Source organism: Arachis ipaensis, chromosome B3 (genome assembly GCF_059453495.1).
Source record: "Arachis ipaensis isolate K30076 ecotype BB chromosome B3, ASM5945349v1, whole genome shotgun sequence".
Taxonomy (NCBI): Eukaryota; Viridiplantae; Streptophyta; class Magnoliopsida; order Fabales; family Fabaceae; genus Arachis; species Arachis ipaensis.
Window position 1 is genome coordinate 122,022,551 of NC_142438.1, and position 26,487 is coordinate 122,049,037.

Below are 26,487 nucleotides of genomic sequence, written 5' to 3' on the forward strand. Positions count from 1 at the left end.
CCTAATAATAGACCTAGATTAATATTACTCACTTGAGTTAATATTTTGAGTAATTACTATAATAAATATTAGGGCAATTCACCTAAATAAATTGTTTCACCTTCAAAATTACGCAAATGCATTGTTTCCAAAATGAAGACGCAAATGCATTGTTTTACATATCTATAGAAACCACTACTGGCAGTAGCGGTTTACACAAACACAAAATCCGCTGCTGCCAGTCGCGGATTACATTGAGTTGTGGCAGCATGGAAACCGCTGTTGCCTGCCGCGGTTTCTGCATGATTATGGTTGGTCATAAACCGCTACTACCAGTAGCAGTTTATGTGCATTGGGACACGTGTGTAAATCGCTAGAGGCAGCAGCGGTTTACGTTGAGTATGAAAATAAATAGTAAAACTAATCTTTATCTAAAAAAATAATTACAAATCAAATAATTAATGGTATATACTATTTAAATAATATCGTTAATAAAAAAATTTAATTTATCATTTCACAATATAATTTAAAAAATATAAATATGCATGTAATAAATTTTTTATTTATATTTATTATTAAAAGTGAGACCAAATTACAAATAAAAAAATACAATACTCAAAGTATTAAATTATATAAATCAAGACTAATTTTTTTTATTTTCATCTCTTTTAAAATTTATAAATAATAAAATAATTTATTTTTAGCCAAAAGTTCACTAAATCATATATTTTTCTCTTTAAAAATTACTTCATTCTCTTTTATTTATATCAACCATATAAAGGAGATTCGGAGAGTTTGGAACATGGTTGTGTTCTTTGCTGCTCATTTGCACTTGAGATTCTAGCTAAATGAATTTTTTTTTATTTGTGCAACTTTGTTGTCTTATGACAAAAAATAAAAACTATTTGTATTTTATAGTTGATAGATTGGATAAATAATAGTGATAGCATCATAATTTTGATGAATAAAATAAAAAATATAAATATGCATGTAATAATTTTTTATTTGTATTTATTATTAAAATGAGACTAAATAGCAAATCAGAGAGTGAGTATTCACAGAATACTAAAATATAGAGTACTAAAATATATAAACTAAGACTAATTTTTTTTTAATTTCATCCCTTCTAAAACTCATGAATGATAAAATAATTTATTTTTAGTAAAAAATTCACTAAAAATAACAAATCAAATAAAAAAAATTCACTATTTTTTACATACGATTTTTATTAGAAATAAATAAAATATTAATGCTTAAAATAGTTCCTAAAACAAATTAGGTATGAATAAATTTGGCGGTGAAAGATTCAATGCCAAGTTGTTCCCCTCATTAATTTCAGGTTGACAATATTAATTACATACGAACATGTAAAGTAAAATTTTTCGTGCAAGAATTTCTGAAAATTTCAGTATCCAATAATCCCCAATTGAGAATTCTTACTTGGTGGAAGATCCACCATCATTAAAATCACAACGCGCACGAACAACGACAAACGTGAGTAATAGGAACGAAAACAGCTGTTGGTCATTAGCAAAAAAAAAAGTATATATATTTTCCTCAAGGCTCGAGGGCATGGATCTAGTGGCTTTCTTTTTACAAGTGTCTGTAAAATGATTACATCCATATAAGTAGCATTGCTAAGTGCTCAAATAAGTATTGCCCCTTTCTATAATCAGTAGCATTGGTAAGTGCTCAAGTTAGTGGAATCAGATGCTCAAGGGCTGCCAAAAACCCTGGCAGGGTAGATAACAGTGGGTGGATCAGAAATCTTTTCATCTGGGCCAAGATCATTCATAGGTGGCCGCTGTTTGTGGTGATTAGTCACTGATTGGTAAGCCATTGCCAATGCCAAAGCCTGCAAACAAGTGCACTTACAGGTTACAACACTAGTTAAGGAATTCAATGCACACTAATTAACAAAATTCATAAATATATATATTATACAAAGAGATAGAGAGAACATAGAAGTTGCTAAAACAGTGATTAGAATCATTGGCTTACAATATGATCACGGTTAGGGGGAGCATAAATGCCAGTGGTAACTGTGGTTCTTCTTTTGGTGCCGCCAGGTGGTGGCTTGGAGATATTAGTAAATCCTGTTGGTACTACTATGACTGGGAAACCAACAAGATTTCCTACACAAACTTTCTCCCAGTCAGTTGCATTGCCAATGAAAGCATCCACGGTTAATGACTCTCTTATTTCCTTGATTAGCCTTCCCCTTGCTCTTTGTGCCTGAATACAATAATTGAAAAATCCAAATGGGCAGCACATTTTAGCTAAAAATAATGTGGATGATATGAATTGCTTGATATGGTGTAACACATATTAACCTGATTTTTCTGTCACATTCAGTAACATGATAAATAATTAATACTATATCAAAATGCTTAAGAAATTCAGTCATTCATCTTGTATTTCACTAGGTTTACCGTTTTTATTCTATCTTGAGGTAAGTAAATATGCGCATCTCTGGTTAAATTCAAGGGAACCAAATAAGAATACCTGCATGTAGTCCACAGCTGGAATTACGCAAGCGCGGCGCAGTTCAGTCGGCCACTGCTCTTGAGCTTCATACACATTATCCTGGCCTGAGCGTTGCCACTCATCAAAGTGAGCCAGCATGTCAACATCCATTGTGAAATTTAAGATGCCTTGAGCAGAATCAACTGTGTAATTCAGTTTGAAAGGGACCATCTTGACACCCTTTGACTCAAGAACATGGACAACCTATATATTTGTCACCAGAAAAAAAAAAGGAGTAAGTTTAATGAATGATCCTAGCAACAATCAAAAGCTGCAAATGTTTTTCAGGCAATTAAGCCCACAAAGTTACTTGAACGACAAACCTCCATTTCAGCATCATCAAGATATCCAACTGTCAACTTTGTAATGTCAACATGGAATGGATCATCAAGGGAGCTAACTTTTGAGGAGTGATCATGAGGGTCTCTTCCCCGAATAATGTCCAATACAATGGCACAATCATCTGCAGATCTACAGAAAGGGCCTAGTTTATCCTAGTGAAAAGATTACATATTAGTTTACAGCATGTATAGCATCCTACCACAAAAAGGACAGCGTAGAATTTGGGTTTTACCAAGCTTTCTGATATACTCATCACACCAGTTCGACCTACTGTACCAAAAGTTGGGCGTAGTGCTGTTATTCCACAGCGAGCTGCGGGGTAGGTTATGGATCCTGCCGTTTCTGATCCAATTGCAAAAGGAACCAGACCTGTAATGCAATGAACAAAGTCTCAAGACATCAACATTACTGATAATTGACATGAAAAATAGAACAAATGGAACCAAAATGAAATCTTAAGCACATTATGAGAACTGTAATTAATAGCACAAACCTTATAATGAAAAGAACTTGCACAAAGGAAGAAATAAACTAACAATAAAGCAGTCATTCATGGACCATGGTGGAACAGTACCTGCAGAGGTGCTAGCTGCAGGACCAGCAGATGACCCTGTGGAAAATTCCTCTATATTCCATGGGTTCCTGGTTCTGCCACCAAACCAGATATCATCATATGCTAATGATCCAGAAACAAGCTTTGCAACAAGAACAGCCCCAGCAGACTTCAACCTGTGCTGAAAAAGTACTGTTAACTAGTTACGGAGTTGTAGGTATTCAAGTGTAGATTTACACTTTGCCATGGACATTACCTCTTATAGACCCATGCTTCCATATCAATAACTTGATTTTTGAATGATTTTGAACCCCATGTTGTTTTGTATTCAGGAACTGCTATGATGTCCTTCAATCCATATGGAATTCCATGAAGGGGCCCTTCAACAATTTCAGATATGAAAAATACAAATCTCTCAATACTCCAGTGCTTAAACAACTTCTCAAAAAAAAGTATAAAGTATCAAAGTGCTATTTTAATACTTATATGCTGCAACAACTACGCTTAAACAAAATGAAGCTCATGCCTATTACAGCGTGACAGCCAAACCTAAAGAACTACAAATGATTTTGCTGAAATGGTAAATATCATGTTAAAGAACTTCATATGAATGGTAAGGTCTCCTCAATGATGCATTGGTTCATATCGATCTTTCTAATACTTGAAGTCTATTAGCTCATATATAAATGACAATTGATGACTAGTACCCAGATACACTCCTTGGCTGAGCAATTCATCAGCTTCTTTCGCTTGCTTGTGTGCCAATTCTTCGGTAAAAGTGATCACAGCCTCAAGAACAGGATTGTACCTGGTGTGCATTCCAGGCAACAAAGATAAGAAGGAAGACATAAGTTTCAACGCTATTGGAATTCTCCTGACACAACACAACACAACACAACATACAACATAATTACAACAGTTGCTAGAATTCCAGTACTACTTTCTCAATCTCCGCAAGAATATTTGTGTAAGCTCCTGAGAAGTTATTTGTTTAGTTTTGATGAGTGCACCTAATTCAAGAACCTGATTTGAAACATGGGGAAAGAAAATGCATTCATGAAATAGTAACATGTAGTAATGTTTATCTCATATATAATCGGTAAAATTAGTGGTCCCTAAGCAAAGGAACACTTACACTCATAAAGGCAATATCTTCTTCAGATTCAGGTCTCTGTATCTTAGAGATGGAAGGACATTCGAACTTTTTGCTTTCAGAATGTAATGGTTGATATTCCCAATCAGCATTGAAAATTAAAGGAGAAGGGTAATGCAACCCCCCATTTTCAGAAGCCACAAGTTTCCGATCCGCTACTATAATTGGAACATTGAACTCTTTCGCAGCCTTATCAATCTCCTCAACCTAAAAGGAACAGAATTAACCACCACCAACCTTTGAAGTAACATCAAACTCCCAAGTCAAACGAAACTATACCTGCTTGTCAATGAAGAAGTTGGCATCAAGCAAACCAAGGGAATGCCTTAGGCATGAGAGTTTACTACTTGTCTCTGAATGATGTGATTGATTCTTACTTCCCTGATTGATTACCCAAAACAAAAAGAGACATCTACATAAATATTAACGACTTCTAAAAGAATGCTTATAACGGTTAAAAGTTAAAACCTTAATCTTGGCCACCAAAAACTTTGAAGGTTACTTTTATTTTCTCGTGTTAAGGGTAGGTGATTACTGATTACAGTAAAGTTTTGTAACTGAAGAAAGTTACAAAATTCACAAATTAAAGATGGTGGTGGTTTACATTCATAATGAGTGTTTGGTGAGTTCTATTCAATCTTGGCAGAGCAGAGATGAAATGGACAAGCACCATAGCTGCACATATTGTCAAGCAATAAAGAACTAACCTGAACTTTATCACAGAACATTTTGCACAATCTTTTTAAGGTTTTCGCCTGTCGTTACATCGGTCAGGGAATACAACCATACAAGAAGGCATAGCTTAGTATTTCTTTTCTTACTGACATGTTCTACATACATTCTAAGAGTTTGAAACTTGAAAGCATGGGACTAGTACGGGGGAAAAGGAAAGAACTGGGGTTTGTCAGCAACGGAATAATGCAAGTATACACAGGAAAACAGAATTGAATTCAACAAAAAGAAACGGTATGAGAGTGTGAAAGAGTGAGAAAGGTATCATACCATGGTTGTGTGAGGAAGGGCGAGAATGGGAGGAGCGGAAACAAGAACACAGCACCAAAATGCTTCCATTACCGTTGCTATTATTAAGGCCACCGAAAAGTTGAAGGTGTGAGAACCGCCACTGGCACCGCATCCACGTGTCGATGGTGCAGGCGGTTGAACAGGACACATGTTCTTCCGCATGGCTTCTTTCTCTGAACTCTGATATCGTTCTCTCTCGGAGTCCGAATCTTCTTTCCGCTAGTTTTCTTTTCTGTGTACGACTAGAATCTGATCTGCTCGGTGAATAAGTCAAACCTTGAAACTCAAAACATGTGTTCTCTTCCGCTGGTTCCATGATTAGTTAATTCAAACGAATAATAAATTGTAATTTTTTATGAGGAGCTAGCTATACATGAGCGCAATTTTCATTTGTGGTCTTAGTCTTCGGAGCCAGTAAATTAATGTTAATTCATTTTGTTTTGTTTCAAAAGTCGTTGATGGCTTTATCACCCACGGGATTGGGATGGACTTGCTAAGCATCCCGGAGCCCATTCTCGTTTCAGGAAAATCTGTAACGATTTCAGCTCACAAATGGCTCAACTCGAGGAGAACATTTGATAAGGTAAGTGTAAAAGTTAATATGAATAAATTAATCAACCATGTAGCATGCATGTATGTCCTAAAATTCAGTCACTAAATCAATGAAAGTATATAATATTATTAAAATATGAAATATATATTAAAAATAAGTTAAAAATTATATATATTTAAATATAAATACATTATAATTATTGAGTAAATAGTTAAATTTATCTCTAGAAGATTATTTATTTTTTAAATTGATTTTTGAAATATTTTTTTAAATTAAATTTGTTCTTCAAAAATTTTAAGTTAGTCACGTTAATTCTTCCGTTACTCTCGACGACATCAAAGTTTATTGATGTACCACATTAAATAACACCACATTGACCACAACACACATTTGACCATCCTAATCGAATGCTAAAACAATAAGTTTATGAAATTATATCAAATGAATTCCAAATTGAAGGGAGCTTTGAGGTATTAAAATTCCTCAATTTGAAATTGATTTCATTTAATTTTATGAACTTATTATATTAGTTGTCAATTAAAATTGCTAGATGTATATTGTGGTCAATGTAGTGTCATTTAACTTACGATAGCAAATTTTGTCGTCGTCAACAATAAAAGTGACGGAAGAACTAATGTGACTAACTTAAAATTTTTGAAGGACAAATTTGATTAAAAAATCTATTGAGACCAATTTAAAAATTGAATGATATTCTAACGATGAATTTGACCATTTACTCGATAGCTATTTTTTGATATGCATAGTATTTTATAAATCGAAATAGGTTACTTTTAAATTTTACAGAGCAAAAATTAAAAACGAATATTTATAAAGAAAAACTTAAAAATTTATTTAAACCAATATAAAAATTAGAACATTATTCTAAAAGAAGTATTATTAATTAATCTTTAATTAATAAAAAAAATATTAAAATAAATTTTTTAATGTATTTATATTTATATTTAATGATGTTATCAACAATTGAATAATAAGTTCTAAAAAAATTAAAAGCAATATTATATAGCTTGATTTAAGAATTTTTATTTTAATAAATAAAATAAATATAATATTAATCAAAATAAATATTTTTACGAGAAATTACTGATTTAAATTTCCTTATGAGATATACGCATTGTCATCTCGTTTACACTATAAACGAAATATGGCCCGTACGCATCTATATATAGGTCGTTTACAGCTTAGTTTCGGCCCTAGTTTGACTTTGTCAACATCTTTAATTTCTCCCCTCTTTTAACTATTTCTGACTATACCTTTGACCGTAGCGGTGATGGCGCGTCAAGCGAGGAATGACGGGGACATCAACAGGCTGAACGAGACGACACATTATGCCGGGGCGGCTGACTTCGAGGTTGGTTTCGTTATGGTTGTTAAATTTAATGATGTTGCCATTGTTAGGGTAGTCATGAAGATCTAGAACGTTGGTTTGGTATATGACTTAGGAGTTAGGTCTGTAGGCTTAATTTAGAACTCTATCCGCTTGTGTTAGGTTGGTATGACATAATTATTATTAGTTTGGAACTCTGTTATTCCTGTGCTATGTTGTTAGTTTTTATAACGCTGTAGTTAGGATTTGCCTATTATTGAATATGTAATGTAGAGACATGTGTAGGCTAGAAAGTTGAAATATTGTATTCTTAAGGCTAAAATATTTTTGTTTTTCATTCTTCAGAGGCCTCGCCTCCTACTGCCCCGGCAAATGAGCCATACTTTACCTCCACCGGACGCCATCGTCCCGTATCTGGCTGAGGCTAGATTCGGCGACCGTGCCCCTCAGAGATTTTACTTTTGACAATTTCCTGATTTCGGTATTGGTGGAGAGATAGTGTCCAGAGACGCACACGTTTCATCTCCCATGGGGTGAGGTCATTATCACCCTGCAGGACGTGGCGTACCACCTAGGCCTACGCGCACACGATAACCCCGTCGGGGGTGCCTCCATGACTTTGGTAGGTGGTACCATACGGAGACATGGGCGTTGGTGGAGCAGCTACTCGGTGCCAGGCCTCCCGTGGCAGCACAGCAGGCGGAGCAGAGGAAGGAGTCCTTCACGCTGAAGCTCATGTGGCTATGGGATCGTGTCCGCCAGATGCCTCAGACAGACGATCCCGAGACCTTCCGACAATACGCCAAGTGTTATATCATGTTACTAATCGGAAGGTATCTGATGACCGACAAGTCCAACAATCTGGTGCATGTTCGTTGGCTACCGTTGCTCCGGGACTTTGACGAGTGCAGATCGTTTTCCTAGGGCTCGGCTGTGCTGGCCTGGACGTATCAGTCCCTTTCTTTGGCGGCTCAGCGGGGCGTCACAGATATCGCTGGCTGCACTCCGTTGTTGATGTCCTGAGATCTTTCAGATATAACCAGTAAGCCATCTTGTGGGGTGACGTGGCACCTCAAATTAGTAAGAAAGAACGACCATGACTCGGTGCTCTCAGACTCAACAATGGCAAAAGCAATTGGCAGTATATTGCTGTTCCCGTCTTGCGCTACCGCTATAAGCAACACTCCACCGTACTTGCCATACAGATGCGTGCTGTCTACAGAGACAAATAGCTTGCAATGCTTGAAGGCCTCGACACATGACGGGAAAGCCCAAAATACTTTTTCGAACATGCAGCAGTCGTGCACCATGAGGTGTCCTTCGTAGTACGGTTTGATGCGTAGGTCACATATGGTGCCGGGGATACAGCTCTGCAGTGCCTGAAGCAATTTCAGCACCTTGTTGTAGGACTCTTCCCAATCACTGTAGATCCGTACAATTGCCTTCTTCTTTGCCATCCACACTTTTCTGTATGAGGGTTTGAAGTGATAGCTTGCTTGGATCGCACCTTGCAAGATTGGGATACTGACAGACGGGTTGGACTGAATCAAGGGCAATATGACTCTGCAGATGAGACTGCTATCTAACTGACGATGGTCTTGAGACATGGTCGGTGCCAGACAGCTGTGTGGTCCACCGAACCTCCGAACCTCCCTAATCACAACAAAAAATTTATTCTTACACAACATCTATAACCAAAATAACATATCATACAAAACTACTCAAATTCACAATTAAACTTGAACTTACCAGTATCCGAGATTCTGAAGAAGGGCCACACGGAGGCTCCATTGACACCCACCGTCGGTTTGACGGCACTGCACATGGTACTTTAACCGGTCGGACTCGATCACCCGGTACTCAGCACTCCTGCGAATACTGTAGTTCTTCACACCTTGAAGCACCGCCTCTCGACTTTTGAACCTGTGTCCGACCCGAAACTCCACACCGCTGTCTAGGTTGTAATCCACTCCACATGTGTCAGAAACCGGGATCCTCTCATGCATGGCGTCCAGATCTAGACTGTGATAGTGACTTGGCACAGCCGATAGCGCCGGGATCGGGTAAGGTGGAGCGAGGCAGCACATGGTGCGGCACAGCCCCTGCAGGTGTCTCCAGCACAAATTCATCCTCATCGCCACCATCGGAAGACTCACTATTCGCCACGTAATCCTCATCCGATTCCTCCTTACCCTCCTCTGCCTCATGCTCCGGAATTGCGACATGAATGGGCGGTGGTGCGAGAGGTCAGTCGTCCTGCACATAGGTTTCGTGTACGGAACCCCACTACCACCGTGACCCACCTCGGCGGACAGCTCCATTACCTGTTCACACATGATCCTCCCATGAATGTCGAACATCAGTCGCACATGCTCGTCCCCATGAAGTTGAAATAGTCGAAATCGGAAGACTCCATTTTTCATGGTTGCCAGCAACCTATACGCCACCCTTCCGATTTTCCTCTCTTGTGTCCCACCGAACTTGCTCAATATCAAACTCTTCAAATCCGACAACGTCTCCACAGGCTGAGTGCGAAACAATATCGGATCCTGACACTCAAATGTCACCCCGTTGTCGCCATTACTATTACGACAATTGAGATAAAAAAGCACAACTATGAATGAATTGTTACTGGCCATTCAACTTTGTTTTTGAGAGAAAAAGAAGATGGAGAAAGGATATGAAATGTGTTTGAAGAATACTAAAGGTTACACATCCTTTTATAGATGTTGAATATTTGTCTTATATATATATATATATATATATATATATATATATATATATATATATATATGTATATCTCGTTCACAGTATGAACGAAATATATACGTGTCAGCTTGACTTGCCATATCTCGTTTATAGTGTAAACGAGATAAAATAAAAAAATTTAAATCGGTAAATACTCGTAAAAATATTTATTTTGATAAATATTATATTTATTTTATTTAATAAAATAAAAAATTCCTTGATCTAAATATAAATTTAGCCTAACTAAACAGAATGGTAAAACGAATTAATTCGACCCATTTAGATTCGGTCAGCCTAAACTCATAGTTATATAGAATCATCTGCTTATTTTTTATTTGTTTATAGATTTTAAATTTTAAACTGGAACCATTTATGATAAATCTGACATACAGATTAAATGGTTTGATCTATTTATTTTTAATTAAATAAAAAAATTAATTTTAGGCTGAGAAAAGAATTTTTTGACAAATAAATAATACTTTTTCTCAAAAAAACCTTTAGTAAAGGTTTTTTAGTTTGCATCGAATTAAGAAAAATATTAAAAATTATTTAAGCGGACTACCCATTTAATTTGATATTTTTTAAGTTAATCAGATTTAATTTGTTTAGCTCGAAGTTTAAACATATTTAATTTTATATATAAAATTCGTCTTTTTAAACATATAAAAAAACTGACCCCGATACTTTTAATTCATTTTAACAATTCTATAATCAAACTGTAAATTGTATCAAAATATGTTTTATTTCAAATAAAAAATAAGAAATCAATTTTTGGATCAGCTAAATATTATTCACTTTTTTTTCTTATTCTTTTTAAGATAAATTAAATTAGTTGAAATTGACTTCTAGAACTGGTTTTTAGTTAGACTCTAAAAAACTAGCTGATCAACAAGTTTCATAAAGCTAGACAGATTATCATCATAAAGTCGGGTTGAGCCATTCAACAACCCTACTGCATGCAAGCACGGGAAAACTAAGCTTAGTCAGATTCTTTGTTACCCAAATACATAATTTATACCCATGACTATAAAATAAAACAAGAATTCCATACACGGAACTACCTGCAAAGTCATTTTACAACTATGGAAGCATGCATGTCTAGGCTTCCAAGCAAATCAAGGAACTTATTAACATCTTCGGAAAGAGTCAACATCATTCCATACAATATTACATTATTCCTTTCAAACTACTTGTTAAGAGGCAGATAAGATCATAAGATCTTGCAAGATACTTGTTATAAAATAAAATGATTATGTAACCATAAACAAGATAAGAATTCTTCATACATGCAATTTAATTATTGTAAAATTTAATATGATTTGTTTTAGGCATTATGTAAACCACAGCAGCTGCCACCTCTGCCGCCCTTTTCGCCCACTGGATTTTGTGTTGGAAGGGTCTCTATTATTTCTACTATTCCACCGGGTGGAGGGTTTAAAGTGTGTTTGCGAATAAAATAAAATTATCTGGTTGTTTATCTGTCTACATCCTAAATTTGTAAATTCCAAATTAGTGCAAAAAAGTCAAATTTAAATGGAAGAAAAATGATTAGGCAGAGAAAGAAGGAAATTTCTATGATGCATTATCAAGTATCATCCATTAAGACAATTTTTAATATATTATTATTAATTACTTTTGTTAAATTCATAAACATATCATTATATTATTTTATTACATCCTAATCTTCTGGTCTAATATTTATCTTTTATTTCATTGGTTAACAATTATTATTATCTTTGACTAATTAATTAAATAATTAAATATGAAACTCTATTATTATACAATAAAAAATCTCACAGAAATTGGAGAAGTTTGCTCAAAGAAGTCGCCCGCCTTAATAGTTTGTAAATTGTAACTATGTTAACAAAAATTTCAAACACAATTCTGTTAGGCAACAAGAAACTGCGGAAGGGAAAGAAAGAAAGAGAAGGGAAAAAGAAGAATAAAAAATTGACCTAGTTGTAATGAACGTTGGTTAAAAAAATTAGTTACTCACATTGAAAAAAAAATCATTTAACAACTTTTTGTTAGCTCCCCCAATAGCTAATGCTGCTTAAATAGTAAATACTAATTAATAATTACCTTGCTTTCAATTATCAAATGAAGGTTTGAGTCAAGAGTTTTTACAAATTAAAAATTGATAGAAATACATTCAAAACTCAAATCGTTGTGACGATACTTTTCGTTTTGTCATGGAAACGTGACAAATTTGAGAAAAATAATAAACTATCCAAACTTACCTAACCCCGCATACTATTTGCCGAGAGTTCTCCACTTATAAGCTTCCTTCGGATATATATATGTTGAATCAGCATTAATCTTTTTGGCAAGAAGGAATCAAAGACAACACAGAATTAGAGAGAATTCGAAGCATAATTAATGGAAGGTCTTCTGCCTATGATGTATAGGGCAATCAAGAAACACACAACACGGAGGCAATACCAGTGTCTTTCTCCATCGGCAAGGGCTTTATTAGATTACGACTTCATCAACATCAACATGCCTCGTCAAGAAACTTCAATACACAATAATAATGCGGTTCTTGTTGATGATGATCATCATCGTCAACGTGCTCGTGCAGAGAACTATGGTAGTCATCATCATCGCCGATATAATTCTACTGGAGAAAATTTCTATGATAGGTCCTATTCCACTAGAGGCCCTGCTGCTGATTCAAAGCAACTTGTCAGGTTTCGCAGTCACAGAAAACTCTTTTCCTGCGTCACTGGTTAGTATATATATATAATACAAGCAGCAACATCTTTATTCATCATCATATCCATCATCCTTATTCGTGTTCAAGTCGCTAGTATATATCTTGTAAGAGGAATGCTAGGAGGCCAGCAACTTTTGTGATTTGTAGCCATCAAATAGTCATCAATGATGGTTTTAATGGTGTGAAATTGGTGTGAAATTTCATCTAATGACTCACTTTTCTTTGCTGGTTACATACTGATCAAAAGTTAACAAAATTACTGGCCCTAAACTTTTCCATCTTGTAATTGTAAAAAGATTATGGTGTTACCTTAATTAGTCAAGGTATGTAGTATTGTGAGAATCACGTTCCTATGTGTATTGACTACTGTATATTATATCCATCAAATGCTCATATTGTTTTGGATGTCAATGATTCTTTAATTATTAGTTGCTAACTTGCTTCCATTTTCTTGATTTCAAATATTTTCCAATATATTTATATAGTACACCTCATCCGAGATCATAACTCTTGTTTCCGCAGCTATTATTATTATCCCTTTCTTTTAGTACAAATCACAACTAAAAGTAGCCCATCATGTAGAAACGAGAAGATTGAGACAAGTAGTTCTATCCATATAATTGCTAATTTAGACGATCATGGTGCGCGTGCCTGTACTCAAATATATATGTCAATCAAATAATACTCATATATATATGCACTTTATTTTTATCAACTAGTATTAAGGTGAAATCAGTTCCCCTTATGAGCTGTGCCGTGTATATCAAGTAATATTCGATTCGGATGTATGCATATCTAGATACCTTAGGTTGTATACAAAAATATTATTATATATCAAAATCACTTATTATATATTTGTATATAAGTACATGTGTTATTTAATTCATTTTTAATATATATTTTGTATTAATAATTAATTTTAACAATTGATTTTAGTATATTCCTAATATAGTTAGATTGTATATATCGAATTTATTAACATACGATCACAATTCTAAATTAATTGAACATAGTTCCGTTAATTTTTCTCAAAACAGCTAACTTCCTAAACATGCTAGCTCTAGTAAATTCCAAAAGGTTTGCTTGATGGTCTCTTACTTCCAAGTTCTAAACCAAATGACGGGATTGCACGTCTTTAAATGATGGGAATTTATGTTCTTCCTCCGAGAAGAAATTTTGTCATTTGCTATGATCCACTTATTTTTTTTTAGCCGATCCTATCTAATGAAACAAAGTTTTGTTGTTGTTTGTTGTTATGATCCACTTATTTTCTTTTACATAAGCGCTGTGGGATAGTTTTTTTGGTGACAAGCGCTGTGGGATAGTGTAAGCTTTTAAATTATATTTTGAATAAATAAATATTTAAATAAACTAATCATAATTGAAAAAAAAAAAAGATTTACTCATCTAAAACAAGTAAAAGGTCCATATCTCTTTCTTCTCTGTATAACTTATTTCACTTTCAAAGTCAAATGTATACGATTTAGAAACCGAAACCCAAAAGGGGGTCATGGAGGATCGCCACACTTCTTACCGGTGATACAGGTGGCGCTTTATAGGTGGGGAACCATGAGCAATGATGATCTTGTACCAAAATAGTTGGACCTTTTGATTTTTCATATTTGCAACAACTGGACGGTGAAAATTTATGTAAAGTTGTATATTTTAAAATTTATTATATGATAATTTTAACCTATTAAATAATCTAATAATTTTTAACTATTTATTTTAATGGTAAATTTTTTTTAACTCAATTGGACCACATGTCCATATTTAATTTTTAAAAAAATATTTTTGATCCGTACTCAAATAACTCAGACACACGACGCCATATCTCGAAATTAACTTTTAAATATTGAAAATTTTGCTCTATCAAGTAACTGTTTTCAGCACCTTTATAGTGCATGTGCATATCTCGGCCATAGCATATACAGTTTAGTTACCACTGCGCAACAATAAATAGACGGTAATCAGGGTTATAGAGGGGCATCAATCGTCATTCACTTTCACTACAAAAAAAAAAAACGTTAAATACCGTCGGATTTAGCGGTATCCATTATCGTTAGATTTAGCGTTAGTTTTTGCGTTGAATACAGTCTATATTTGGTTCCTCGAATTGTTTATCGTCGGATTTAATGTTCTAACTATAAACCTGATTGTGAGAAGTGGCGCGAAATATTTTTTTTTGGCGCCAAGAGTACCGGCGGATTTAGCCGACGGTAACTCATTTTAGTCAAACGCTGCGTTTAAATAATTTTTCGTCGGAAGGTTCTGCCGTAAATCCGACGGTAATATTGGGATTAACTACAAACGGAACCCCTCCCCCTCACTTCTCAGAACTCTCTCTCTCTCTCTCTCTCTCTCTCTCTTCTTGTGGTCTCTCCTCGTTGCTGAAGCTGCCAGCGTTGCCGCCATCCACTGGAGATTCCGCTACCGCCGCCATCGTTGGATGTTCTTGCCGCTGGAGCCACTACAACAAATATGGACTTTAGCAACGTCAAAATCTGGAACGCCTTAAAACCGTTCTCTTAGATAGTTTTAGACAACGGTTTTTTATAGTGTTACTGTTGAAGTTCACTTTTCATCATTTTGTAGCAACAAAATAAAATTGTTCTCTTTGACTATTTTAAAGAACGATTTTATAACCGTTACTAGAATTTATTTTTAAGCAACGGTTTTTTAATGTTGTTTAAATAATTGTACAAAACATACGCTTAAAAACCGTTCCCAAAGTTGCTACACTTTAAAACCGTTCCCTTAGATGATTTTAGACAACAATTTTTATAATGTTACTGTTGAAGTTTAATTTTTCATTAAGTTATAGCAATAAAATAAAACCGTTTCTTTTGACTATTTGAATGAACAGTTTTATAACCTTTACAATAATTTTTTATTAAGCAATAATTTTTTAATATTTAAATAATTATGCAAATTAAAAGATACATATAAAAATAGTTCTCTGTAAATATTAAATTAGTAAAAACTCGAAAATTATTGTTATAAATAAATAACAAATATTATGAGTGAATTTTTGAAAATTTTTTATTATAAGCTAATTTCAATTTATTTATTAGAGACTTTGATTTTAGAAATTATTTTATTAAAGATAATTAAAGTAAGTTTTGATAAACTGAATTTGAAATAAATTATGGGTTTTACCTAACTTTACAATTATTGAATATTTTCTTATTTACAATTTAAAATTTTAAAAATTAAAAAATAATAAGATTTTGATTATTAGAATTAAAATTTTTATATAATTTATAATTATTGAATAATTTTATATATTTAAATTATAAAACTTAATAATTATAAAATAATAAAAATTTTATATAATTTGATTTAAATAATTAATATTTTTGTAATTTAATATTTTAAATTTTATGAATAAAAAAATTAATTATATCATCTTATAATTTTAAATAAGAACACATAATTAATAGTCAATTAATAATTTGATACAACAAATTTCTAACTCTAAATTCCGAATTCCATTTTACCCTAAATTCCCATCTTAAACAAAGAAACCCTAATTTTTCCCTTTCCCCATCATCTGAAACACGCAACCCTTCACCCCCTTTCTATTTCAACCCATGCACACACAGCAGAGGAAAAGAAGAGAGGAATGAAGCCCTTCACATCGCCGTCAGATCTGAAGCCGCCGAGGATCTGAATGCCGTCGAAGCTGCAGCGTCGTGTCACCGTCGCTGTGCCTCCGCCGAACGCGTCACAACGCTGCTGCCATGATGTCATTGCTGTTGCGAGGGAGAATAGATGCGTGAGAAAGGAAGCTCGCAGGGGAGAAAGAAGACGTCGCCTGTGTCGCCAGCTCCGTTGCGTCTGATCTCCACTGTCGCCGTCGAAGGTCCGTCACCATGGCCGTAGAAAGGAGCCGTCGTTCATGCTTGTAGCCACCAAAAGAGGAGCCTCTGCCGCCGTCGATTGTTATTGGAGAACACACCGCCATGCCTCTGGTCGTCGGAATCATGGACTGGAGAGAAGGGGGCTGCCTCTCCTGTTGCTGCTGCTTCGTTCTTTTATTGTAAGCCATCTCTGTTTCCAATTTCATTGAATTCATTTCTATTTTCGATTCCATTGAGTTTGAATTCTCCATTTTGCTATAACCATGGTCACTGTTGTTGGAGTTTAATTGATTTGGTTTCTGTTTTGATTTGAATATTGATTTGGTATAATGCTACCTGTTTTGGTCACTGGTTCTCTGAGTTTAAATGATGGGTTATCTCAATGATAATATTCTAGGTGATTGAGTGATGCAACTTTTATGATTTTGATTTGGTAATTAGTTCTCTGAAAATGTTGTTCTGGTTTTGTTTTTATTTTAATATTAATTTTATATTGATTTAGTATAATGCTGTGTGATTTTGATTTGGAATTAGTTCTCTGTAAATGCTACTTTTATTTTAATTTGATTTTAATATTGATTTGGTATAGTGCTATTCTGATTTTGATTTGGTAATTGGTTATCTGAAAATGCTGTTCTGATTTTGTGTTGGTTTCAATATTGATGTTGGTCGATGCTCTGTTTTAGTCATTGATTTAAAATAGAAAAATATTACCACAATTATGAAGATTTGTATATGATTGATTGGTTTGGTGGCTTCTACTCATGTGCTATTATTTTGAGTCTCTTTGAACTGTTCAATGCAAATAAGTTTGATTTGTTGTTAATTTTTGGATGTCATAAATCAGAAAAGTGTTTTGGTTCACTAAGTATAATGAATTTGTCTATTTCTGCCAGTAGAGAAAAGAGAAAAGAGACCACAGTTTTTTACCACAGCTTGTCAATTACTGTTGGAGCCGTTAGGAACACTGCCGCTATTTGCAGTTGCAGTTGTCACTGTCGTCAACGATAGTGGCGTTGTAGCCGTCACTACTGCCGTCTCTTGTTACCACTTAGCCTCCACCATCCTACGGCCACCAACAGAGATTATATATATATATATAAAGATTTTTATGTGAGTTTAAGATTTTTTAGAATTATTGATTAAATTAGAGTAGTGAAGTTTGTGATTAGGATTTGGTATAGTATTTTTAAGGTCTTTTAGATTTTTTTTTTAGTTTAAGATTTTGTTAGGTATTTTACCAAATTATTGATTATATTAGGATAATGAAGTTTGTGATTAGGGTTCAATTTGGTTTAGGGTTTTTAGTTTTTTCAGATTTTTTTTGTGAGTTTAGGGTTTTGTTATGTATTTTATTATCAACTTATTGATTAAATTAGAGTAACGAAATTTGTGATTAGGATTTCTTATGTTAATTTAATATAGATAGAAATTAAATTAAGTTAAGGTAAGTTAAGTAGAGTGAGATTAAGAGTGACCAACGTTGTTGGAAGACTTTGTGTAATTTGTTGAATTAATTAGTTTCACCTTGTGAGTTTAATAAGCTTTCTCTTTTATTAGGACAGTGCTATTTCTCTGAGATCAATTGGATTTTGCTTCTTCCGTATTCTGTGTATCCGTGTTCTAGGTAGGTTTTCTATCTCTAACTATAATCAATTATTTGAGTTTTATGTTGGACTTAAATTTCCTAAAATAGTGTTTTAGGATGGAAGTGGGAGAAGGTCGCATAGAGGCACCTTATTGAAACCCTTATTTGCTGTAAAATTGTGGAGTTATAAGGGGTTATGCACTAGAATGGTTAGGATCTGATGTGTTATTGAATTTGTGTTTATTCTAATTTATGCCTACATTTGTTTTCTCTGTGAAAACTGTTATGTTTATTTGATGGATGTCTCTGAATTAAGGAAATGCTCTACCGAAATTTCGTTTAATTTGTTTTAGAACATGTTTGGTTTGTCAGAAAATGATAATATGTATTCAGCGGGAGATTCTAATTATAAGGGACACTTTGCCAAAATTTCTAAAAATTTAATAATTTTCGTTGATCGTTGAATTCTAGGGTGTGTTTCAATATAATTCCAAGTAATCGTCTATGGATGTATAAGAGGGATAACGATGGTCGGGGGGTTTAAAACCTGAATTCTTTGAGGGAGTTTATGCGTTTGTTGCGCATGTCTTCAGTATGGAACTGTTTATTTCTGAAGGTGTATCTAGGTGTCTGTGTCAAAAGTATTGACTAAATAAGTGGTTAGGACCTGCAAACATAACGCTTCACCTCTACCGTAATGGGTTCAAGGATGGGTATTGGATGTGGACGAAACACGGAGAAGTGGACGAGCAAGGAATTAACCAGTCTGCCTCTAATTTGAATAGGTCTGGTTGTCAATCAACGAGGGTTCAGGTGGTGAGAGACCTAAACATGGATTAAATAATTTGGGAGGCTAACCGAGAGAGATACAACGAGATGGTGTGTGATGCAACAAGTGTTACGAAATTGGAAGAGGTTGAAGAAGAGTCTGACCTGGAAGCGAAGAGATTTTATCATATGTTAGAATTTGCTACGAAACCTTTGTACGAGGGATGCGTTCATTCGGAGTTATCTACGTGTGTTAGAATAATGAGTATTAAGTCGAAATCAAATCATACCCAAGAGTCTTTTGATAAGTGGGTCACCCTTTGCCACGAACTGGTACCTGTAGGGTCAACTGGCATCCCCGAAACCACTACAAAGCAAAGAAGCTAGTTTCGAAATTAGGTCTAAATGTAGTGAAAGTTTATTGTTGTTTGACTGGTTGTATGCTGTAATACAAGACGGATGCAAAGCTTAATGAATGCAGATTTTGTAGATCACCGAGGTTCCAAGTTGAGAGAGAACAGATTGGTAAACGCTGGTTAAAGAGAATTCCAATGAAACAGATGCACTACTTGCCCTTAATCGAGTCCATCCTACATTTATGAGTCAGCCCAAGAACATTAGACTAGCTTTATGCTCTGACGGGTTCACACCAAATTCCAATTTTGGTAACTCCTACTCTTGTTAGCTCATAGTCGTGATACCTTATAACCTGAGTCTTGAAATGTGCATGAAGGATCCATACATGTTTCTAACATGCAAGATACCTGGTCCTAGTAATCCAAAGGCTAAAATAGATGTCTTCTTGCAATCCTTGGTGGACGAGTTGCAGGAATTGTGGATCCATGGTGTACAAACGTATGATATTTCAACGAAGACAAACCTTCAACTATGGGCAGCATTGATGTGGACCATTAATGACTTCCCTACATACGACATGTTGTTAGGTTGGTGCACTTCGAGCAGAATGACATGTCCCTATTGTGTAGAGGATACGAAGGCATTTTGGTTGACGAATGACGGTAAGAACTCGTGGTTTGATTTCCACCAAAGATTCCTTGACATGGATCATCATTTTCGGTGCAACAAGGACTCGTTCAAAAATAATAAAACTGAACACGAAGAGGCACTTGTAAGGTTGGGTGGTAGGCAAGTTTGGCAGCGTGTCAAAAGAATTCCATGGATCATCGATAACGGGGTAGGTCTGAGACCTCCGGATATGGCACAGAGCATAACTGGACTAAATAGAGTATATGTTGAGAGTTGCCTTATTAGAAAGACAACTTGGCACGACATTGTCTTGATGTGATGCACATTAAAAAAAAAACGTGTTTGATAACATCATGCAAATGATAATGGATGATGAGCGAACAAAGGACAACAATAAGGCTAGGTTAGACTTGATGAAAATTTGAAGGTGTCCAGATTTAAACTTAAGGAGACTTGATAACGGACGGTGACCTAAACCAAAGGCGGTGTTCGTTCTAATGAAGGAGCAGAGACAAAATGTTTGTAAGTGGATTAGAGGATTAAGGTTTTTTGATGGTTACACCTCTAACTTGGGCAAGTGTGCAAATGTGTCACAAGGTAGGCTTGCTGGGTTAAAGAGTCATGACTGTCACATATTCATGGAGTCCTTCCTGTCGCATTCAGAGAACTTCCAACCAACATCTGAAAATCCCTCACAAAAATAAGTGAGTTCTTTAGGGAGTTATGTGCTACAAAACTTAACATTAATGACCTCACAGTCATGGACAAGAGCATTCCCATCATACTTTGTAAGCTAGAGAGGATATTCCCTCCATCCTTTTTTGACGTTGTGGAACATTTAGCAGTCCACCTACTGTACAAAGAAATACAATATGGGTAGGTCCAATTTCGGTGAATGCACCCATTTGAGAGGATGATTGGTTCATTCAAGCGCTCTATGAAGAATAGAGCTCAGATTGAGAGCAACATTTACGAAGCATTCCTAGCTAAAGAAACTTTCGCATTTTGCTAATTCTATTTTCAGTCTCATGTTGAGTCACGTAGAACAATGGTTGCAAGGAGCGATGAGAGGGGAGAATCCTCGTCAAGTGGAACAACATACCCAATCTTTTTTCCAGAAGGAGCTGCAATGGGTGCGGGTAGTGACTACTGGTTAGAGCAGAAGGAAATCGATGCTGCACATCTGCATGTGTTGCCTAACTGTGACCAAATTTTACCTTACCTCATGCGAGGTTTTTAAGTCTTCCTAAATATTGTAATCAATAAGATACTAGCTTCTTAATCTAATTAAAACTTTATTATCCTATTCTATCATATAGATTATTCCAGAGGCAAATCCTGAGACCTCATTGAACAATTTTTCACGTTGGTTCAGAGAATGCGTTAGCGTCCAACTAATTGACACAACAGATTCAGAACTAGTTACACTTAGTTGGGGCCCAATGAATAAGGCCACTAGCTACCCGATATACAACGTTAATGAATATCAGTTCCATACCTTACAGTGGTCGATTAAAAAAAATGAATAACACTGGAGTTTGGGTTCATGGGATGCAGGTGGGGTAATTCTGATTGATTTAGTATGTTGCACAACATAATTAAATTATAGTATTTTTGTCATACTACGTACAAGGGGTGAGTGTTTAAATTTTAATGGTATGATCCAAGTTTGTGACAAGGAACATGTAAGCTCAAGGATTACGATATCACTGAAGTTAGTGTAACCAGAAAATATAGACACTATGATCCTTTTATACTACCTCAAAATACACGACAGGTATACTATTTACCTTATCCTGGTTCATGCAAGTTTAGTTGGGTGGTTGTCGTTAAGACTAAACCAAGAGGCCGCATCGAGTCTGATGATAGGATAGAAGGTCAGGAATTTTACCAGATTGAGGACCCAACTCCTTCGAGAGCAGTTGTTGATACTGGTGAGCCAATCACCCTTAGGTCTGTCGTTATGGATGATGACATCATTGACCTTGGACTAGATGCTGACACACTTCCACCAGAGGACGATGATCTTCAACAAGAAGACGAGGTCAATGGTGATGAAAAAGAGAAAGACGAGTTCGATGATAACCAGAAAACTACCTCAGAAGAGGAGGATGGTGAACCAGAGGAAAGAGATGATGAATCTAATAAGAGTTAATGTAAACATAGTTTTGTGATGTATATTTTTTTAAGAAACTTTGCGTATTTGTAATATATATTTCAGCAAATGTAAACATAGTTCTGTGATTAATATAGTTAGCATTGTTTCAGATATTTCCGTTACCATTATTTCGTATTTGAAATTTATATTTTTCGTACTTCACATCAGGTTTAAAGCACTATTTCAATTGTTAATTATCAGGTTACATTAGAGATTGTCGCGAAAAGATAATTAATAAAATAAAAAAAATATGTCGTCAGAATTACTGTCAGAATATTTTGACGTAACAGGCTAATCAAATTTTTTATAAAAAATTTTTAAAAACATTTCTGTCGGTATTACCGGCGGTTGAATCTGCCGGTAATATGGCGGGGGGAGATGGATGATGTGGCGCCAATATTACCGTCAAAAAATTTTGACGGTAACGCCTACCATATTCCATTTTCATGATAACTATATTCTGTCGCTAAATCCGACGGTAATTACGGTTAGACAAAAATAATCCGACGATAAATATTTATCGGCGTGGTTTATACCGTCTGATTTCTTCCAATGGTAACTAACTTACCGTCGGATTTTTTTATTTTTCTGACGGTAAATCTGATGGTACCTAGCATTTTTCTTGTAGTGTTTCAAGAGATAACTTTAAGAATATTCACTAGTATTGATATTGACTTGAGCGTCGATGTCCTTTTTGCAAGTCCAACGCACGAGTTAGATTTTTGAGGACCATATAGTCCGACCAAGGGTCTCGAAGCAAGAGTCTTCCTGGTGTTAACGAGTTATACCTTGGAGTGTAGTTTCTAGCTAGAATATTTGGCGCCCACTGTGGGGCCTGGTTTCAAGACTTGACCCCACATTTTGTTATTTTTCCTCTTATTTCCTTTTCTTCTTTTTTCTCTTCAGGATTTTTGAACCATGACTGATAAACCACTATTTTATGGTTTATCTTGTGTTTAATTGAGTGGTTTCATCAAGTTTTCACCCACTTATTCATACTAATTGCATGATTTTATAATCCCTTCCTAATATTGTTTTATGATTGAAAAATTGCTTCCTAGAGATATTTAATTAGTATATTTTAATTCTCCTTTATACCATTCAATACCATGATCCATGTGTTAAGTGTTTCAGGCTTTATAGGGCAGGAATGACCTAGAAAATGGAGAGGAAGCTTGCAAAAATGGAAGGAACACAAGAAACTAAGGAGATGACCAGCGAATACCGACGCGCGCGCATGGCTCACGCGAGCGCGCGGAATGGAGAAAATTGCAGCGACGCGTGCGCGTGCCTGACGCGTACGCGTGGATTGGAGTTTGCACAAATGACGCGAATGCGTGGACGACGCGTACGCGTGACCTTCGCGATCTGCAGAATTAACAGAAAATGCTGAGGGCGATTTCGAGCCATGTTTTGACCCAGATTTCGGCCCAGAAACACAGAATAAAGCCAGGAAACATGCAGAGACTCATATTTTATTGATTGAATATAATTGTCAATACAAACAGATTGTTAGTTTGAAAGAGTTGATAATCTAACTTGGACATTTAATGTTTGATCTATGCTACTCATGCCTTTTCCGGCATGCCAATAAACATCTTGCATTTAATAGCCATCACATGCACTTGCTATATTTCCATTGATGAACTTTTCACATGTAGTCATGACCATGTGTTAACGACATCCTTCTTTATCGTGCATTGATTATCACCTATACTATCCTCTCCCTTGCTCGAACCCTTAGCTTTACATATTACTTTCTTTTTTCCCTTTGAGGCGGATTTTTGCTGGTTAAAAGCTATACTCGCAACGCTATTCTATTATATTATAATCTCTTAATTGGTCTAACTTCCGTCGCTCGTCAATGATGAACAATTCCATAACTCCACCACCACCTTTAACTCATGCTAAGCTTTAGCCATGAACGCTGCTCTACAGGTGGAGGTTCAAAAGATGGTTGACCTCTTGGCAGCCAAACCAAATAACGACAAAGAGAACGAGAAGCGCAAGAATGTTAATGATGGAAATCCTAACAAAGAACACCATTCTGAATCAAACACGAAGATAAGAAGGACATCTCACAAGACAAAAAGATGGAGAACAAATACTTTTTCCGAAGAAATAATGAATTTTCAAATGCAAAGAAACTTCACGCTTCCAACAACATTGAAGCCTTATGAGGGGATTGGTGACCCAATGTACACGTCACTAAGTTCAAATCTATGATGTTTTTAAATGGTGCCTCTGACCCTATTTTATGTCGATCTTTTCCCACCTTTTTGGATGGAGTTGCTTTATTTTGGTTTTCAAATTCACCTGCAGGTTTAATTTCAGGCTTCAACGAGTTTGCCGATTTATTTGTGAACAACTTTGTAGCATCCAAAATCTATGTATGAGACTCGGATTACCTCAACACAATTAAGCAAGGGCAACATGAAAGCCTGAAGGACTATATGACGAGATTTGCAAAGGCAGTAATAAAAATTTTTGACCTTAATCCCAAAGTCTATTTACACGCTTTGAAAAGCGGACTTCGTCCCGAAAAATTTCAAGAGGCAATAGAAATAGCAAAGTTGAAAACGCTGACCAAATTCAGGGATAAGACGACCGGTCAAATTGAGATCAAGGAACTAAGAGAAGCAAGGAGATTGGAAAAACTGTTACCCCACAGGGACTGTGATAGGCAAAGCAAAATAGGCAACATCCGAGATAACAAAAAAGGGTTTAAGTTGACACCAAAGTTCGACTCCTACACATAGTTCAACACAAGAAGGGAAGACATAATAAAAGAGATCCTACAAGCCAAACTCATCAAACCTCCCAACAGAGCTGGGACCTACCAGGACAAAAAATATGTCGATAAAAATAAACACTGTGCATTTTACCAGAAATTCGGGCACCCAACCGACGAATGTGTAGTAGCAAAGGACCTCTTAGAATGACTGGCGCGATAGTGATTACTGGATATATGTCAATGGCCGAATCCAAAGGGATGCGACGAGCATTCTAATAACAAAGGAACAACTGAACTCAACCTCAGCTGCAAAGGACAATGTGAGATGGTCCACTCCGAATCCACCTCCCATGACAAGAAAGGTCATTAGCTACATCTCAAGAGGATTGGCGTGCGGAGGAATTACTAGTTCTGCCAGAAAAAGGAGTTACAGGACCATGCTAACTCTAGCAGAGGAGGGGTTAGGGTCACATGAGCCGACCTGTTCTGTTCCGAGTATCACCTTCAACGCATCCGACTTTCAATCCCAAAACCCAAACCTGGACAACTTTATGGTAATATCTGTAACCATAGGGGAGGCAACAGTTCGAAAAGTCCTAATGGATCCCAGAAGCAGTGCTGATGTACTGCTCTTGTCAACCTTCTAGAAAATGCAACTAAATAAGAATACTCTACAACCTTCATCCAGAGAGCTTAGTCAGCTTCTCCAGAGAAAGAGTTCCAAATAACAGGTTATATTTGGTTAATGACGACTTTAGGAGAATATCCCCAATCGAAAACCTTAGATATTCAATACCTAGTGGTTGATTGCGTCAGCCCTTATAACATCATATTAGGGCGACCATCGTTAAATTCTTTTGGCGCTATTATTTCCACAATTCACTTGTGTGTTAAGTTTCATGTACAAGATAAATTAATTGCAACAGTACATTCCAATAATGAGACAAGACAATGCTATAATGCGAGACTAAAAGCCTGGTTACCAACCTCGGATACAATCCAGTGGATCAACTCGTGTACAATGCCGATGACATTCCAATGCTAGCCGAGCTTGATCCCTGGTCTAATAGAGACAGCTGACCACCACCAACGGACAGCCTCCACAGGTTATGCCTAGCCGACAATGAATCACAATACACTAACATCGGCTATGCTTTTACTGCAGGGAAAATACAAAAGCTCGTCACCCTACTATGAGCAAATGCGGATCTATTTGTATGGACCCCAATGGATATGCCTGGAATCAACCCAAACGTCATGTGCCACAAGGTCGCCCTGGACTTGAAAGGTCGCCCAATACGTCAGAAAAAGCGCAACCTCAGAAGGGAAAGAGAAGAAGCGGCTGTCAAAGAAACCCAAAAATTATTAAGTGTGGGTTTCATAAGAGAAATCCTATTTACATCATGGCTAGCAAATGTGATCATGGTGAAGAAGACCTCGGGCAAGTGGCG

The 26,487-nt window shown here is 35.8% G+C and overlaps 2 protein-coding genes across 3 annotated transcripts; both read right to left on the reverse strand.

The window, feature by feature from the left end:
• Positions 1 to 1,506: 1,506 nt before the first annotated feature.
• On the reverse strand, positions 1,507 to 6,149 carry LOC107630889 (Amidase family protein). 2 transcript variants are annotated; one of them, XM_021119253.2, is made up of 13 exons: positions 5,556 to 5,887; positions 5,261 to 5,308; positions 4,833 to 4,934; positions 4,536 to 4,760; positions 4,341 to 4,423; positions 4,108 to 4,208; positions 3,657 to 3,780; positions 3,422 to 3,576; positions 3,080 to 3,216; positions 2,829 to 2,999; positions 2,485 to 2,709; positions 1,981 to 2,214; positions 1,507 to 1,834 (listed from the first exon to the last, which is right to left on the reverse strand). In XM_021119253.2, the coding sequence occupies exons 1-13, from the start codon at positions 5,736 to 5,738 to the stop codon at positions 1,694 to 1,696; spliced, it is 1,929 nt and encodes a 642-aa protein (XP_020974912.1). In that variant the 5' UTR covers positions 5,739 to 5,887; the 3' UTR covers positions 1,507 to 1,693. The 2 variants fall into 2 exon arrangements, with proteins under 2 accessions (XP_020974912.1, XP_016189655.1); XM_016334169.3 differs by lacking the exon at positions 5,261 to 5,308 and having other exon boundaries at positions 5,556 to 6,149.
• Positions 6,150 to 8,445: 2,296 nt separating this feature from the next.
• On the reverse strand, positions 8,446 to 10,113 carry LOC148572296 (uncharacterized). The gene is made up of 2 exons (XM_088507444.1): positions 9,224 to 10,113; positions 8,446 to 9,127 (listed from the first exon to the last, which is right to left on the reverse strand). Exons 1-2 carry the CDS (start codon positions 10,111 to 10,113, stop codon positions 8,446 to 8,448), a joined length of 1,572 nt encoding a protein of 523 aa, XP_088363570.1.
• Positions 10,114 to 26,487: the final 16,374 nt, after the last annotated feature.